Source organism: Oncorhynchus mykiss, chromosome 14 (genome assembly GCF_013265735.2).
Source record: "Oncorhynchus mykiss isolate Arlee chromosome 14, USDA_OmykA_1.1, whole genome shotgun sequence".
NCBI classification, from domain to species: Eukaryota; Metazoa; Chordata; class Actinopteri; order Salmoniformes; family Salmonidae; genus Oncorhynchus; species Oncorhynchus mykiss.
Genome location: NC_048578.1, coordinates 3,884,927 through 3,900,593, shown reverse-complemented (window position 1 = coordinate 3,900,593; position 15,667 = coordinate 3,884,927). Strand labels below are relative to the sequence as shown.

Sequence of the window (15,667 nt, the reverse complement as noted above, 5' to 3'; positions counted from 1 at the left end):
GATAATCTGAAGTACCCAAAAAGGCACCTAGATGTCATCTGATACAATTCCATATATTCCTTGAAAGTTACCAAAATTCTGGTAGTTTACTGGTAAACTTGGAACGATTCCAGTAATATACCCTCCCTTTGAAATCCTACTCTGGGAGATAGGGGTTTTGGGCATGGACACTGCTCAGTGTACTTATCCTCCTCCAGATTCCTTTCCTCGCTAGGACCCACTTGGACACATATGCACACACACACACACACACACTTACAAGTCTCCCGAGTTCCTTCCTCACTAGGACCCAGGCCAGCAAGACAGGATGGATGGATGGTGATGTAGTCAGGCAGGGGGACAGAGGTTGGAATGGGACTGGGAGATGGGGTGGAGGGTGTGGAGGGGGAGAGGAGGGCCTGGGTGCTGCAGTACGTCCCATCACTCAGTGAGACGGATGACCCTGGCCCAGTAGCTCTGTGACTCTGGATCCCTGTCTGTCCACACCCAGCCCCTCCCCAGAGCCACACACACCACCCCAGCAGCCCACCTCCATCCTCCATCTCTCGGACAACACAGCCCACTGGGCCAAGAGGAGGAGGAGGAAGAGGCCATGGACATTAACACACATACACACACCACACACACAGACACACATACAGACACACACAGACCCACACAAACACACACACACTTTCTCCCATAAATTCCATCTGTATATGTAACTGTGAGCCCAGGATAGTTGAGAATGTATTTACCCCTAAAGTAACCTGCTGCTATTCTCTCTCTCTGCCCCCCCCCCCCTCCCCCGCTCCCTTCAGTCGTCTGGAGCAGAACCTGATCAAGAACATTCCTGCTGGAGCCTTCTCTCCATACAAGAAACTCAAGAGGATGTGAGTCTGACAACCCAGGGCGTTTTGGGATAACGCTCTCCACCTCCTTTATTTATAGAAAGGACAAAAGCTTGGAACTGTATCTAACATGCAAACAGAGCGAGACATAGACCCACATACATACACATGAACAGTGTCCAGCATTCTCTGCACGTTAAGCTCCAACTACACACACTGCTGTTCAATAATGCATATGGGACAGCGGTGGCAGGAAGACTGACATGCCCTTGCCACTCTCTCTCTCACGCGTACACACACACACACACACACACACACACAAGCTCCTCCTGTTGCCCTTTTTAATGTATTCAGTCATGCATTTCGTTAGACATTTCTGGGACACTTGTCCGTTTCCATCACGATGTCTTTGCTCGTGCGTCCAATCCAATCTCTGCCCTTCTGTCTCTCTCTCGCCCAATGTTCTTCCAGCGACCTGAGCAAGAATCAAATCGCTGATATCGCCGCCGATGCCTTCACCGGCTTACGCTCCCTGACTTCACTGTAAGTGAAACCCACCTGCATCTTAATACACACACACACACACACACATGCTACAACAGTGGAGAAATAATGAAAGACTTCTTCGGTCTTGCCGCCGTCCGGTAATTGCAAACAAGATAATTAAAGTCCGGTGGCGTGCGGCATGGCGCTTCTCCTTGACAGCTGACTCTAAGATGGCAGGACAGCCAGGTGGAGCAGGGGAAAGCAAATTAGGGCTGAGCATCTAACACAGTACAACACAGCGGCTTGGCATCTGCGACGGCGGGGACAGAACGCACGCTTCCATTTAAATCACTGTGTCGATGTGACAGAGACACCAGCCGACGGCAGACACTCGGGCCCATGCATATTAATCCAGCCAATCAGCAGACACGACAGGGAATTCATCTTCCTCTGTCTGTGTAGTGCGTCCCAAATGGCACCCTATATTCCCTACCTAAGTGCCCTACAAAAACAGTGCGCCATATAGGGAATGGGGTGCCATTTGGGACACGGTCCTCTTCGTCTGGAGGCCCGGCCTGGTGCCAATCACAGCACCAGGCTGAAAGAGACTGAAGATTCATTTGCTCGGGGTGTCGTAAAATATTATGTACATGTCATGTACTGTCAGGCTGGGAATGGGAATAAACCTGATTCTACATTACACATGTATTATACAAACACACACACAGTAAGTAAATCTACACTCAACAAATGTAAAAACCGCAACATGCAACAATTTCAAAGATTTGACTGAGTTACAGTTCATATAAGGAAATCAGTCAATTTGAAATAAATGCATTAGTCCCTAATCTATGGATTTCACATGACCGAGGGTTCAGATATACATCTGTTGGTCACAGATTCCTTTTTTTTTAAATGGTAGGGGCGTGGATCAGAAAACCAGTCAGTATCTGGGGTGACCACCATTTGTCTCATGCAGCCCAACACATCTCCTTCACATAGAGTTGATCAGGCTGTTGATTGTGGCCTTGGAATGTTATCCCACTCCTCTTCAATGGCTGTGCGAAGTGGCTGGATATTGGTGGGAACTGGAACACGCTGTCGTACACGTCGATCCAGAGCATCCCGAACATGCTCAATGGGTGACATGTCTGGTGAATTTGCAGGCCATGGAAAAACTGGGATACTTTCAGCTTCCAGGAATTGTGTACAGATCCTTGCAACATGGGGCCATGCATTATCATTCTGAAACATGAGGTGATGGCGGCGGATGAATGGCACTACAATCTATGTACATTCAAATTGCCATTGATAAAATGCTATCGTTTTTCGTTGTCCATAGCTTATGCCTGCCCATACCATAACCTCACCCTCACCATGGGGCACTCTGTTCACAACGTTGACATCAGCAAACCGCTTGCCCACACGACGCCATACATGTTGTCTGCCATCTGCCCGATACAGTTTATGAAGTTTATGAAGAGCACACATCTCCAGCGTGTCAGTGGCCATCAAAGGTGAGCATTTGCAGACTGAAGTCGGTTACGATGCCGAACTGCAGTCAGGTCAAGACCCTGGTGAGGACGACAAGCATGCAGATGAGCTTTCCAGAGATGGTTTCTGACAGTTTGTGAAGAAATTATTTGGTTGTACAAACCCACAATTTCATCAGCGGGTTACTGGTCTCAGACGATCCCGCAGGTGAGGAAGCCAGATGTGGTGATCCTGGTCTGCGGTTGTGAGGTCAGTTGGACATACTGCCAAATTCTCTAAAACGAAATTGGAGGCGGCTTATGGTAGAGAAATTAACATTCAATTCTCTGGCAACAGCTCTGGTGGACATTCCTGCAGTCAGCATGCTGATTGCACGATCCCTCAAAACTTGGGACATCTGTGGCATTGTGTTGTGTGGCAAAACTGCCCATTTTAGAGTGTCCTTTTATTATCCCAAGCACAAGGTGCACCTGTGTGATGATCATGCTGTTGAATCAGCTTCTTAAAATGCCACACCTGTCAGGTGGATGGATTATCTTGGCAAAGTAGAAATGCTCACTAACAGCAATGTAAAGAAATGTGTTCACAAAATGTGAGAAAAATAAGCTTTTTGTGTGTATGGAGCATTTCTGGGATCTTTTATTTCGGCTCACGAAACATGTGACCAGCACTTTATAAGTTACACTCATATTTGTGTTCAGTATAAATGTATGTGTCTCTAGTATAAATGTATGTGTCTCTACAGGGTGCTGTACGGGAACAAGATAGCTGAGATTCCTAAGGGCCTGTTTGATGGGCTTGTCTCTCTTCAGCTACTGTAAGTACACATGTGTACTGACCTATACTATGCTATACTGTACTGTAATATACGGTACTATACTGTACTGAAGCTCTATGAATTGGTTGTAACGACCACAACTCTGTGTTTGTGTACCTTATTTTCCACCCTGTCGGTTTGTTCCTATATTTTTAGCTGATGTTCCTTCTAAACCTTTTTTTGCATATCTTTTGCATGTATGTGCATGCGTTCCCAGTGTGTTTGTGTCTCTGTTGCATAAGCTAGTTTCACTCTGGCAGAGGGTTATGATACGGACCGCAGTGGAAGAGCAATAGTTCATGTTCTGCATTTCCCCTCATAAAACCAAGTCGAGCACAAGGAAGCCGAGAGTGTCGAACCTCGAAACCCTTTTAGAGTCTGAAACGGACCATTTGGGCCGGAGCGGGAGCGCCTCATGCAACATCATTAGCATTTAAATTGGACCTGATTACAAAGCAGATCTCTCACACCTAGTTATATTGATGTAGACATGGAAACATAGCTCAAACATAATGACTGTGTTTAATGGTCTAATTTAAGGAAATCTGCTGCTCTTTAATGCTGCTGACTGTTGGTGCTTGTTGAAACACACACACAGACACACAGACACACACACACACACACACACACACACTGTAATGATTTAGAAGATGGAGTGGAAATGAATTATGGAGATATGCAGGATGCTTGGGGTCTCTCCTCTCTCTTACTGGTATGTCAGCGAATCAGAGTCTCTCCAGTAAAGTGCACATCAGCGTAATATCCACACACACACACACACACACACACACACATACACTAGCAGTACGGCACACTGACTGGTATGGCTCGGCGATTCACCCTGTCTTTCTTGTCATCGACGCTAATGATGTAAATGACATAGGGATAGGCCTGTTCTTTAACAAGTTATTTAGCATTTTGAATAGACACATGGAAAATCTGCACTGTTTTTCTTTCATTCTTTCATCACTGTTCTTTTCCTGTTGGGTTTCAAATCCCTCCCAAATGTAATTAGTTCTCCCTGTGAGCAGCAGCCTAACGATGCGTGTGTTTGCTCTGCGACAAACCCTCATTAGAATGCCTCTCAATAATTTAGCAAACGCTGCCCAACGTTAGTCAAATGTCAGGCAGGCTGAGAGGGAGAAAAAAAGGAGAAAGAGAGAAAGAGATATATAGAGAGAGGGAGGTAGAGACAGGAATGGAGGGGGGGGGGGGTGTGCAGAGGTTACTAGGCGAGCTAGTTATGGTAGAAATGCCACAACTTGGCTACATTAGCTAATGGACAGTATGGAGGGAAGGACAGCAGCATAGCTCTGCACATAGAAATATAAATACTAGAAAGGACATCCCCATTCAAGTCAATGTAATTCTAATTATATGGCTATGTCCAACCCTGCCCTAGACTTCCTGGTTTCCTTATGGTCTCTCAGTCACTGCTTCTTTCTTATGCTCTGACGGTAAAACCAATGAAATAATGGTGGCTATGGCTTTAGGAATGAATGTGTCTTTGACAGTGTATCTGTGTCCTAGGGAAAAGGGAGTTGTTGTGGTTACTGGGATCATGTGGTACTGACCTGAGAGGAGTGAGCAGCACACTTCTGTCCCAGATCAGTGCTGTGTCCCTCAGCTTGCATCCCAAATGGCACCATATTCCCTATATAGTGCACTACTTTTGACCACAGCCCTGTGAGCTCTCCCCATGGGCCCTGGTCAAAGGCAGTGTATCGGGTGCCATTTGGGATGTACCCTCAGTCTGACCTCTGAGACACACGCCACCCAAGCCTTAACAATCCGCTGCCTGGATCACCTACGACAGGTGTAACATTAGGTCCTAACACCGCATGTGGATCTGTGACCCGTTTTGTTTTCGTCCCAAATGCCTCCCTATTAAGTGCAATGTAAAGGGAATTGGGTGCCGTTTGGGACGCAAGCTTCTCGTGTCTTCACCCCCCCCCCCAGTACGTTTAAAAACATGTTGTTGTTATGTTTTTCTTTCCTTCAGGCTACTGAACGCCAACAAGATCAACTGTCTGAGGGTGAACACCTTCCAGGACCTGCAGAGCCTCAACCTGCTGTCTCTGTATGACAACAAGCTGCAGACCATCAGCAAGGGCCTGTTCGCCCCGCTCCGCTCCATCAAGACTCTGTGAGTAGCCCCCCCCCCCCCCCCCGCGCTCTATCAGGACACTGAGTAGTAACCCCCCCCCGCTCTATCAGGCAACTGAGTAGTCACACACACGCCCCGCTTTATCAGGACACACACTGTGTAGTCACACACACGCCCCGCTTTATCAGGACACACACTGAGTAGTCACACACACACTCCCCGCTCTATCAGGACACTGAGTAGTCACACACACACTCCCCGCTTTATCAGGACACACACTGAGTAGTCACACACACACTCCCCGCTTTATCAGGACACACACTGAGTAGTCACACACACACGCCCCGCTTTATCAGGACACACACTGAGTAGTCACACACACACTCCCCGCTCTATCAGGACACACACTGAGTAGTCACACACACACTCCCCGCTCTATCAGGACACTGAGTAGTCACACACACTCCCCGCTTTATCAGGACACACACTGAGTAGTCACACACACACTCCCCGCTTTATCAGGACACTGAGTAGTCACACACACAAACCCCGCTTTATCAGGACACACACTGAGTAGTCACACACACACTCCCCGCTTTATCAGGACACTGAGTAGTCACACACACACTCCCCGCTTTATCAGGACACACACTGAGTAGTCACACACACACTCCCCGCTTTATCAGGACACACACTGAGTAGTCACACACACACTCCCCGCTCTATCAGGACACTGAGTAGTCACACACACACTCCCCGCTCTATCAGGACACTGAGTAGTCACAAACACACTCCCCGCTCTATCATGGCACTGAGTAGTCACACACACGCTCTATCAGGACACTGAGTAGTCACACACACACTCCGAGCTCTACCAGGACACTGAGTTGCCACCCCCCCGCTCTATCAGGACACTGAGTAGTCACACACACGCCCCGCTCTTTCAGGACACTGAGGAGTCACACACACTCCCTGCTCTATCAGGACACTGAGTAGTCATACACATGCCACGCTCTATCAGGACACTGAGTAGTCACACACACAAACCCCGGTCTATCAGGACACTGAGTAGCCACCCCCCCGCTCTATCAGGTCACTGAGTAGTCACACACGCCCCTCTTTATCAGGACACACACTGAGTAGTCACACACACACTCCCCGCTTTATCAGGACACACACTGAGTAGTCACACACACACTCCCCGCTTTATCAGGACACACACTGAGTAGTCACACATACAAACCCTGCTCTATCAGGACACTGAGTAGCCACCCCCCCGCTCTATCAGGTCACTGAGTAGTCACACATACAAACCCCGCTCTATCAGGACACTGAGTAGTCACACACACACTCCAAGCTCTATCTGGACACTGAGTAGTCACACACACACTCCCCGCTCTATCAGGACACTGAGTAGTCACACACACACTCCCCGCTCTATCAGGACACTGAGTAGTCACACACACGCTCTATCAGGACACTGAGTAGTCACACACACACTCCGAGCTCTACCAGAACACTGAGTAGCCACCCCCCGCTCTATCAGGACACTGAGGAGTGTCACACACACACTCCGAGCTCTACCAGGACACTGAGTAGTCACACACACAAACCCTGCTCTATCAGGACACTGAGTAGTCACACACACAAACCCCGAACTATCAGGACACTGAGTAGTCACACACATAAACCCCGCTCTATCAGGACACTGAGTAGTCACACACACAAACCCCGCTCTACCAGGACACTGAGTAGTCACACACACAAACCAAACCCCGCTCTATCAGGACACTGAGTAGTCACACACACAAACCCCGCTCTACCAGGACACTGAGTAGTCACACACACAAACCCCGCTCTATCAGGACACTGAGTAGTCACACACACAAACCCCGCTCTATCAGGACACTGAGTAGTCACACACACAAACCCCGCTCTATCAGGACACTGAGTAGTCACACACACAAACCCCGCTCTATCAGGACACTGAGTAGTCACACACACAAACCCCGCTCTATCAGGACACTGAGTAGTCACACACACAAACCCCGCTCTATCGGGACACTTTGAGTAACCACAGGACGCTGTGAGTATCAACACTGACAACAGGATTAACGACCTGCACGCAGCCATAGATGTTGAATCCCAGCCTTAGCATGGTAGTCTGCGCACACACACACACACACACACACACAGGGTTTCTCTTCAGCTTATATGTAAGCGGAGGACTCAGAAGAGAAAACCAAGATATATGACGTTGGATAATATCAGAGAGATGTCTATTTTGGAAGGTTGTTTTTATGTTCATCTGACAATAATTTCAGGCCGCTGGAAGCCACAGAGTGTTACTTATCTGGAGTATATTACATTGTCGTGTTAGCGCGTAACACATATTTTTCTCATGCATAAAAAGTCACGTGCAAATATTTGTCATCCATGTAAAGACGTTTTCTCATGTATATAAAGGAGTCATTAATGACATGTTATTATGGTAATACTGTACGTGATATACTTCTCACACACTTGTGAGCCATTTCAATCTTCCCACTCTTGTCTCTCAATCTCACTCTTTCTCTCGCTCCCTCCCTCCCTCCGTCCACCCCCGCCATGTCTCTCTCCATCCCTCTTTCTCTCTTTCTCCCCTCGCTCCGTCTCTACCGTTCTCTCCATCCCTCCGTCCACCCCCGCCATCTCTCTCTCTCTCTCTCTCTCTCTGATCATCTCACCTCCAGCCACCTGGCTCAGAACCCTTTCATGTGTGACTGCCATCTAAAGTGGCTGGCTGACTACCTGTTTGACAACCCCATTGAGACCAGCGGAGCTCGCTGTAGCCACCCCCGTCGCCTGGCCAACAAACGCATCAGCCAGGTCAAGGGAAAGAAGTTCCGTTGCACAGGTAGGCTCCTGCGCACACACGTAGACCCACACGCACAAGCATTACCATTCCTTACGAGTACAGAGCATATCCCGGGAACTCCTTTCAATTAACAGAGCAACCGGCAACCTTCTACCGCCCGGCAACAGTTTGACAGACAGCCACTCCCCTCCGTCCAACACTGTAGCTAGTACGAAAAGTGGCGTGTCTCTCCCAACAGTCGCGCTACGCCCGTCTGTCTCCACCCGCTCCTGCTCTACTCTCCTAAGGCATCTGATCTAATGCATTGTGACGTGTTGATGGCTCCAAGTCTCCATGGCCCCTCCGCCCACAATCCCTCATAATCATGTGTGGCTTGATTTACACGGCGAGGGCTGTGCAGCTGCAGCTAGAGTCAGACATGGAGCCCACGTTCCTACACTGCCCTCTCTCTCTCTCTCTCTCTCTCTCTCTCTCTCTCTCTCTCCCTCTTTCTCCCTCCATCTCTCTTTCTGTCTCTGTTACGCTCTCTCTCCCTCTTTCTCACTCTCTCTCGCTCTCGCCCTCTCACTCTCTCCTTCCACCTCTCTTTCCATCTCTGTCACCCTCGCTCTGTCTCTTTTCTCTCTCTTTTCTCTCTCTTTCTCACCGTCTATTTGTGTCCTGTGAACCATGTCATTGTGGAGAGAGAGAGAGGAGAGAGAGAGAGAGAGCTGTGCGGAACCCTCTGGCCTGGAGCAGTTATACTTGGAACCTGCCGGGTTTCAGAGGGGTTCATAGCAGAAAAGAGGAAGGCTTGAGGCTGGAGTGTCTGTATCGGTGTGTATTGCAAGCTCACCCATCACACCCATACTTGCCTCTTAGGTTTGTGGTTGGGACAGGAGGGGGCCCCATGGGGCCCCACAGATACATGCCCCTCTGGGGAGAGGAGGAGAGGAGCGGACAGGGGGGGGGGTTAGGGCAGCTCCACTCCTCTGGCACTGTGCATCCACACACACGCACTGTGCAGCCACTGTTGCTTTCCTTTGATATTAACCCTGGGTTCTCCTAATTACAGGCTGGGCAAATTCAATATAGCAACACAATAACAAGCACAGCGGGAACACCGATAAACTGTGGTCGCACTGTGTGTGTGTGTCTCTCTTAGACAGAAGCCTGGTGTGTGTGTGTGTGTGTGTGTGTGTGTGTGGGGGGGGGGGGGGGGAAATTACCAGAGGGCTTGTACTGTTTTCTCTCACCCTTATCTCTCTCTCCCTCTCTCCCTTCCAATTGATAACCACACAGGGCTGTCTATACTGTATGTGTCCCTGTGTTTGGGCCTTTCCCTATGCTGTGGGGTTACAGACGGTGTAGTCTACAGTGTGGCCCCTGAGGGCCCTGTGTGCATGGGTGTGGGGTCTGGGGAGGGACAGTGTTGGGAGGAAAGTCTGTCAGTCAGTCACCTCGATCAGCTTCCTGTCCCAGCTGCTCCTGTCTGTTCCTGTTCCTGTTGCCCTCAGCTCACCCTCACTCTGCCTCACTACCTACCTACCTGCCTGTTCCTCGCGCCTACTTCTGTCTACCTGGTGCAGCTGTCTCTTGTGCTTGATCTAACCATGTGCCCCCGCCTACACTCGCCTCACATGGTTCCGTCAAGCACCAGGGACCGCTGGACACGCCCGCCCGCCCGCCCGCCCGGTGGTGGTGGTGAGAAAAGGAAAAGAGAAAAGGAAAGACGAGCCACCCCTCCATTCTGCTCCCCCCTCCTCCTTCACAGAGGGAGACTACAAAGTGATACACTACAATCCTCCCTTCTTCCTCCGTGTTGTTGAAGAGTCGTGTTCCTCCCTCCTTCTCTTCCTCCTCCTCCTTTTCCTCCTCCTCCTCCTCCTCCTCCTCCTCCTCCTCCTCCCCCTCCTCTCTTCCTTCTGCTTTCTGTCACCCTTCTGTCCTGCTCCTGCTCCTGCATGGCAGTGGCCTGCATCCCAAATGGCACCCTATTCCCTCAGTGGTGCACTAGTGTGCCATTTGGGACAGAGTCCGTGAAAGCCGGTGTGTGAGCCAGGCCCAGTGGTTTTCCCAGGAGGGAGAGGAGAGAGGCCCCGGCCTCACTTCTCACCCGGTGGGCCCTGGTTGGGTCTGCCTGTCTGGGTCTTGGAGCTCCCACAGTCAGAGGCTCTCACTGAATCACTAGTGGAGTTAGAGATGGGATGAGCAACATAAACAGCGGTGCCAAGGGAAGGCTGGTGTGATGGGAGCCAGACTTAGCTACAACCGTACCGGAAAGACAGCCCTTTATTACTCTGTCAGAACATCTCCAAGCTACCGACCTCCTGGAATTGACCTCTCTCTCTCAACGGTGCTTTTACAAATGAGGCGTAGGTGTCTGTGGGTGTTCTTTCTAAGAGGTGTGTGTGTGTGTGTGCTCTTCTTTTGGTCCTGTATGTGTGTTCTGTATATTGTATGTTTAAGAGGCATTGCGTTCCAGTAATAGGCCAATGCGTAAGTCAATGCCTGGTCCCAGATCTGTTTGTGCCGTCTTGCCGACTCCTGTGGTCACTGTCACCCGGCGTGACATAGGAGTTGGCAAGACAGCACAAACAGATCTGGGACCAGGCTACCTAAATTAGAATTTGAGGTTTTCCATCAATGTCATAGTTCCCTGATGGTCTGTAAATCGTCCCTCCTCTCCCCTTTCCTGTCCCCCCCCCCCCCCCCCTTGTCCCTCGTCCAGGTACAGAGGACTACCGTAGCAAATTGAGTGGAGAGTGTTTCCAGGATCTGGTGTGTCCAGAAAAGTGTCGCTGTGAGGGCACCGTGGTGGACTGCTCCAACCTCAAACTGACCAAACTGCCCCCACACCTCCCCGAGCACACTACAGACCTGTAAGAGCACACAGCCAACCACACACACACACACACACACACACAACATTCACATCACATCTAGTACTATTCTTCTCTCTCCGGGTCCATGGTCATTCTTTCTGTCTTGACATAGTTGTGTTAATGTAGAAATCCTTCACATACCTTAGCTACCCTTCTCTCCCTGCTCTCTATCTCCCAGCCCTCTCTCTATCCCCCAGCCCTCTCTCTATCCCCCAGCCCTCTCTCTATCCCCCAGCCCTCTCTCTATCCCCCAGCCCTCTCTCTATCCCCCAGCCCTCTCTCTATCTCCCAGCCCTCTCTCTATCTCCCAGCCCTCTCTCTATCTCCCAGCCCTCTCTCTATCTCCCAGCCCTCTCTCTATCTCCCAGCCCTCTCTCTATCCCCCAGCCCTCTCTCTATCCCCCAGCCCTCTCTCTATCTCCCAGTTCTCTCTCTATCCCTAAGCCCTCTCTCTATCGCCCAGCTATCTCTCTATCCCCCTCTCTCTATCCCCCAGCCCTCTCTCTATCCCTCAGCCCTCTCTCTATCCCTCAGCCCTCTCTCCACCCCCCAGCCCTCTCTCTATCCCCCAGCCCTCTCTCTATCTCCCAGCCCTCTCTCTATCTCCCAGCCCTCTCTCTATCTCCCAGCCCTCTCTCTATCTCCCAGCCCTCTCTCTATCCCCCAGCCCTCTCTCTATCTCCCAGTTCTCTCTCTATCCCTAAGCCCTCTCTCTATCGCCCAGCTATCTCTCTATCCCCCTCTCTCTATCCCCCGGCCCTCTCTCTATCCCTCAGCCCTCTCTCTATCCCTCAGCCCTCTCTCTATCCCTCAGCCCTCTCTCTATCCCCCAGCCCTCTCTCTATCTCCCAGCCCTCTCTCTATCCCCCAGCCCTCTCTCTATCCCCCAGCCCTCTCTCTATCCCCCAGCCCTCTCTCTATCCCCCAGCCCTCTCTCTATCTCCCAGCCCTCTCTCTATCTCCCAGCCCTCTCTCTATCACCCAGCCCTCTCTCTATCTCCCAGCCCTCTCTCTATCTCCCAGCCCTCTCTCTATCCCCCAGCCCTCTCTCTATCCCCCAGCCCTCTCTCTATCTCCCAGCTCTCTCTCTATCCCTAAGCCCTCTCTCTATCGCCCAGCTATCTCTCTATCCCCCTCTCTCTATCCCCCAGCCCTCTCTCTATCCCTCAGCCCTCTCTCTATCCCTCAGCCCTCTCTCTATCCCCCAGCCCTCTCTCTATCCCCCAGCCCTTTCTCTATCTCCCAGCCCTCTCTCTATCCCTCAGCCCTCTCTCTAACCCCCAGCCCTCTCTCTATCCCTCAGCCCTCTCTTTAACCCCCAGCCCTCTCTCTATCCCTCAGCTCTCTCTCTAACCCCCAGCCCTCTCTCTATACCCCAGCCCTCTCGTTGTCCCCCTCTCTCTATCCCCCTCTCTCTATCCCCCAGCCCCGTCAGTGCTAGCTGCTCACCCTCACAATAGCCCCATCTCCCAGTGAGTGATGGCTGACTATTAGCATCAGCCTCTCCCAGGCTATTAGGCCCAGCTCCACTCTGGCCAAGTCCCAGGGCAGAGCATGTCAGGGAAACGAAATGTTCCCCTTCTTCACTGGCTAGAGGACACACACCACATCAGGACCTTTTCTCTCCTCTCCTCTCCTCTCCTCTCCTCTCCTCTCCTCTCCTCTCCTCTCCTCTCCTCTCCTCTCCTCTCCTCTCCTCTCCTCTCCTCTCCTCTCCTCTCCTCTCTCTCTCTCTCTCTCTCTCTCTCTCTCTCTCTCTCTCTCTCTCTCTCTCTCTCTCTCTCTCTCTCTCTCTCTCTCTTGCTCTCACTCACTCTCTCTTGCTCTCTCACACTCTCAATCTTTATTTTTCTCTCCTCCGGCCCCTGTCACCCATTCCCATTACTTTAACATCGCTCACCATCACGGCTCCCCTGGTGTAGATCGTATGTCAAAAATCTGATCTGGGGTCTGCTGCTGGTCTCCCCCTCCACACCGTCACTTATTTAGAGTGAGCTTTCCCTTCCCAGGGAAACGTATGCATGCGTTCTTCTACGTCTGGTTGACCTTTCCCCAAGGTGTGTCCTGTCAGTAAAGGCTGACGCCGAGAAGGTCGTCGCCGGTCGCCAAACACACACTCCTCATTCCCAACCACGCTCCCTTCCTCTCAGAAGATAAAATATCTTTCTCTCTCTCTCTCTGTCTTCCTCTACCTCATCGTTTCTCCTCTCGACCTCCATCACACGGTCTCCCTCCGTCCCTCTCTCTGCTCTTAAAGAGCGGTGTGTCATTAGAAGCGTTCCCCTCCAGGCCAAAGCGACGGAGCTCAGAGAGATTACAGTTAGATGGATCCATGCCATGCACCAGCAGCCAGCTGGATCACACAAACACACACACACACACACACACACACATACACAGTATACACACACACACAGTATACACACACACACACACACACACACACACACAGTATACACACACACACACATAGACACAGCACCAAGCACACCGAACCTTTATCTCATTCTCATACAAATGACCACGCTAAACAAGACAGAATCGTCCATCACACAAACTCGTCCGCTTGGCTGTGAGCAATTTGAATATTGATGACTCCATTGAAAAAACGCTCTCTTCCCGTCCTTTGTCTAAGTATAGAATTAAGTGAGCATGTTAGATTCCCCCCAAAAAATGTACGTCTCTTGTCTAGCTTTTTTGCGACTGCTCTCTGACTCACTCAGTCACTGTGGGGCCGTTAACCTTCATTTTTACATTCTCTTTCTCCACAACAGGCGCCTGAACGACAATGAAATCTCCATCCTGGAGGCCGCGGGGACTTTTAAGAAGCTCCCCAACCTGAAGAAGATGTATGGCTGCCCTCCTTCCTCCATTGCCTTTTATAACATGCAAACATACAGGCCGAATTGTAGTGTTGTGTTGCAGTCAGGGCTTGTCTTGTCTGGGAAGTTCCTGCCGACAGCAGCTTCATATGCAATGAGCAGCGTCAATCTGGGGGGGGGGGGGGGGGGGGTAGAGGACAGGAGATGAAAGGAGAGGAGTTTACATGAAAGGAGAGGAGATACCGGGGAGGAGAGTGAGAGGCTGGGGAATATTCCATCTAAATTGGAGCGCGGGCAAGGTGATTTACAGGCAGGCAATATACACAGCCCACTCCAGGAAGACGGAAAAGGACCATGGCTGTTATAGCTGTGCACACCGTAAGGAGGAGCGGTGATTTATTAAGCATGACATTGCGTCTAAACTTCCCCCCTCCTCCTCACCAAAGTACAGATAAGAATAAAAGATGTGTGCCGTGGAAAACCCCCAGAGACATGTTTTGCACCCCGTCACACTTTGCAATGCTATAGATATCGCCTGTTGTTTTTAACCCATCATTACTTAGGAATCTTTGAGCTAAGACTGACACAGCGGGTAAAACTGGTCGAAATGACGTCATTTCAACCCGTTTCGCCCACTGGGGAAAGACTAGGAGGCAGAAGGAGAGACTAACGTTAACCCAATTAGGCCTGGTGATTGATTTTCCCCATTACAGTAGTGAGAGGCTAATGAGAAGTGTTTGTGTGGGTGGTTATAATGATGTCTAGGTAACATGATCTTTAATTAGACAGTATGATATTTACCATGATCTCTCTCTCTCTCTCTCTCTCTCTCTCCAACCCCTCTCTCACAGTAACCTTAGCAACAACAAGCTGCGGGATATCCGTGAGGGGGCCTTTGACGGAGCCGGGGGGGTCTTGGAGGTTCTGCTGACTGGCAACAAGCTGCAGGCACTGCAGGGACGCATGTTTAGAGGTCTCACTGGACTCAAGACACTGTGAGTGGAGCCGAGCGGCCATCTTAAGGATATCGAGGTTTAGAGCCGATGCCCTTCTTCAGGGTTCCCACTAGATGGCCAAGCTGCAAAGTCAAAATTGGCTATATCGTAAAATGTATTTAAATGTATTAAATGTGTTCAAATTACATTTTAGTTCTTAATTGAAGGTTAGGGTTAGGCATAAGTCCAGCAGTGTGGTTAAGGTTAGGGTTAGGTTGAAAATCAGATTAGAAGTAGAGAAATTGTAGAACTAGACTGCTTCTGACTTTGCAACTTGGCCAGATAGTGATGGCCCTTCTTCAGCGGTCAGATATGTTTGATGTAGTGACAGTAATTCATCACAAACTTTATTAATACGTAGCTAATATAATAATATGCATTAATATCATAATAAT

The 15,667-nt window shown here is 50.2% G+C and overlaps 1 protein-coding gene across 3 annotated transcripts in view; it reads left to right on the top strand.

Annotated features, from left to right (window-relative positions):
• The window catches only part of LOC110488577 (slit homolog 3 protein-like), a 210,875-nt gene that overhangs the window by 149,613 nt on the left and 45,595 nt on the right, over nucleotides 1-15,667 (top strand). For all 3 annotated transcript variants that reach the window (XM_036942709.1, XM_036942708.1, XM_036942711.1), the window contains 8 exons: nucleotides 801-872; nucleotides 1,302-1,373; nucleotides 3,556-3,627; nucleotides 5,630-5,773; nucleotides 8,467-8,630; nucleotides 11,302-11,452; nucleotides 14,230-14,304; nucleotides 15,129-15,272. In XM_036942709.1, coding sequence (XP_036798604.1) covers nucleotides 801-872; nucleotides 1,302-1,373; nucleotides 3,556-3,627; nucleotides 5,630-5,773; nucleotides 8,467-8,630; nucleotides 11,302-11,452; nucleotides 14,230-14,304; nucleotides 15,129-15,272 — 894 coding nt within the window. The remainder of the gene's footprint in view (nucleotides 1-800; nucleotides 873-1,301; nucleotides 1,374-3,555; nucleotides 3,628-5,629; nucleotides 5,774-8,466; nucleotides 8,631-11,301; nucleotides 11,453-14,229; nucleotides 14,305-15,128; nucleotides 15,273-15,667) is intronic.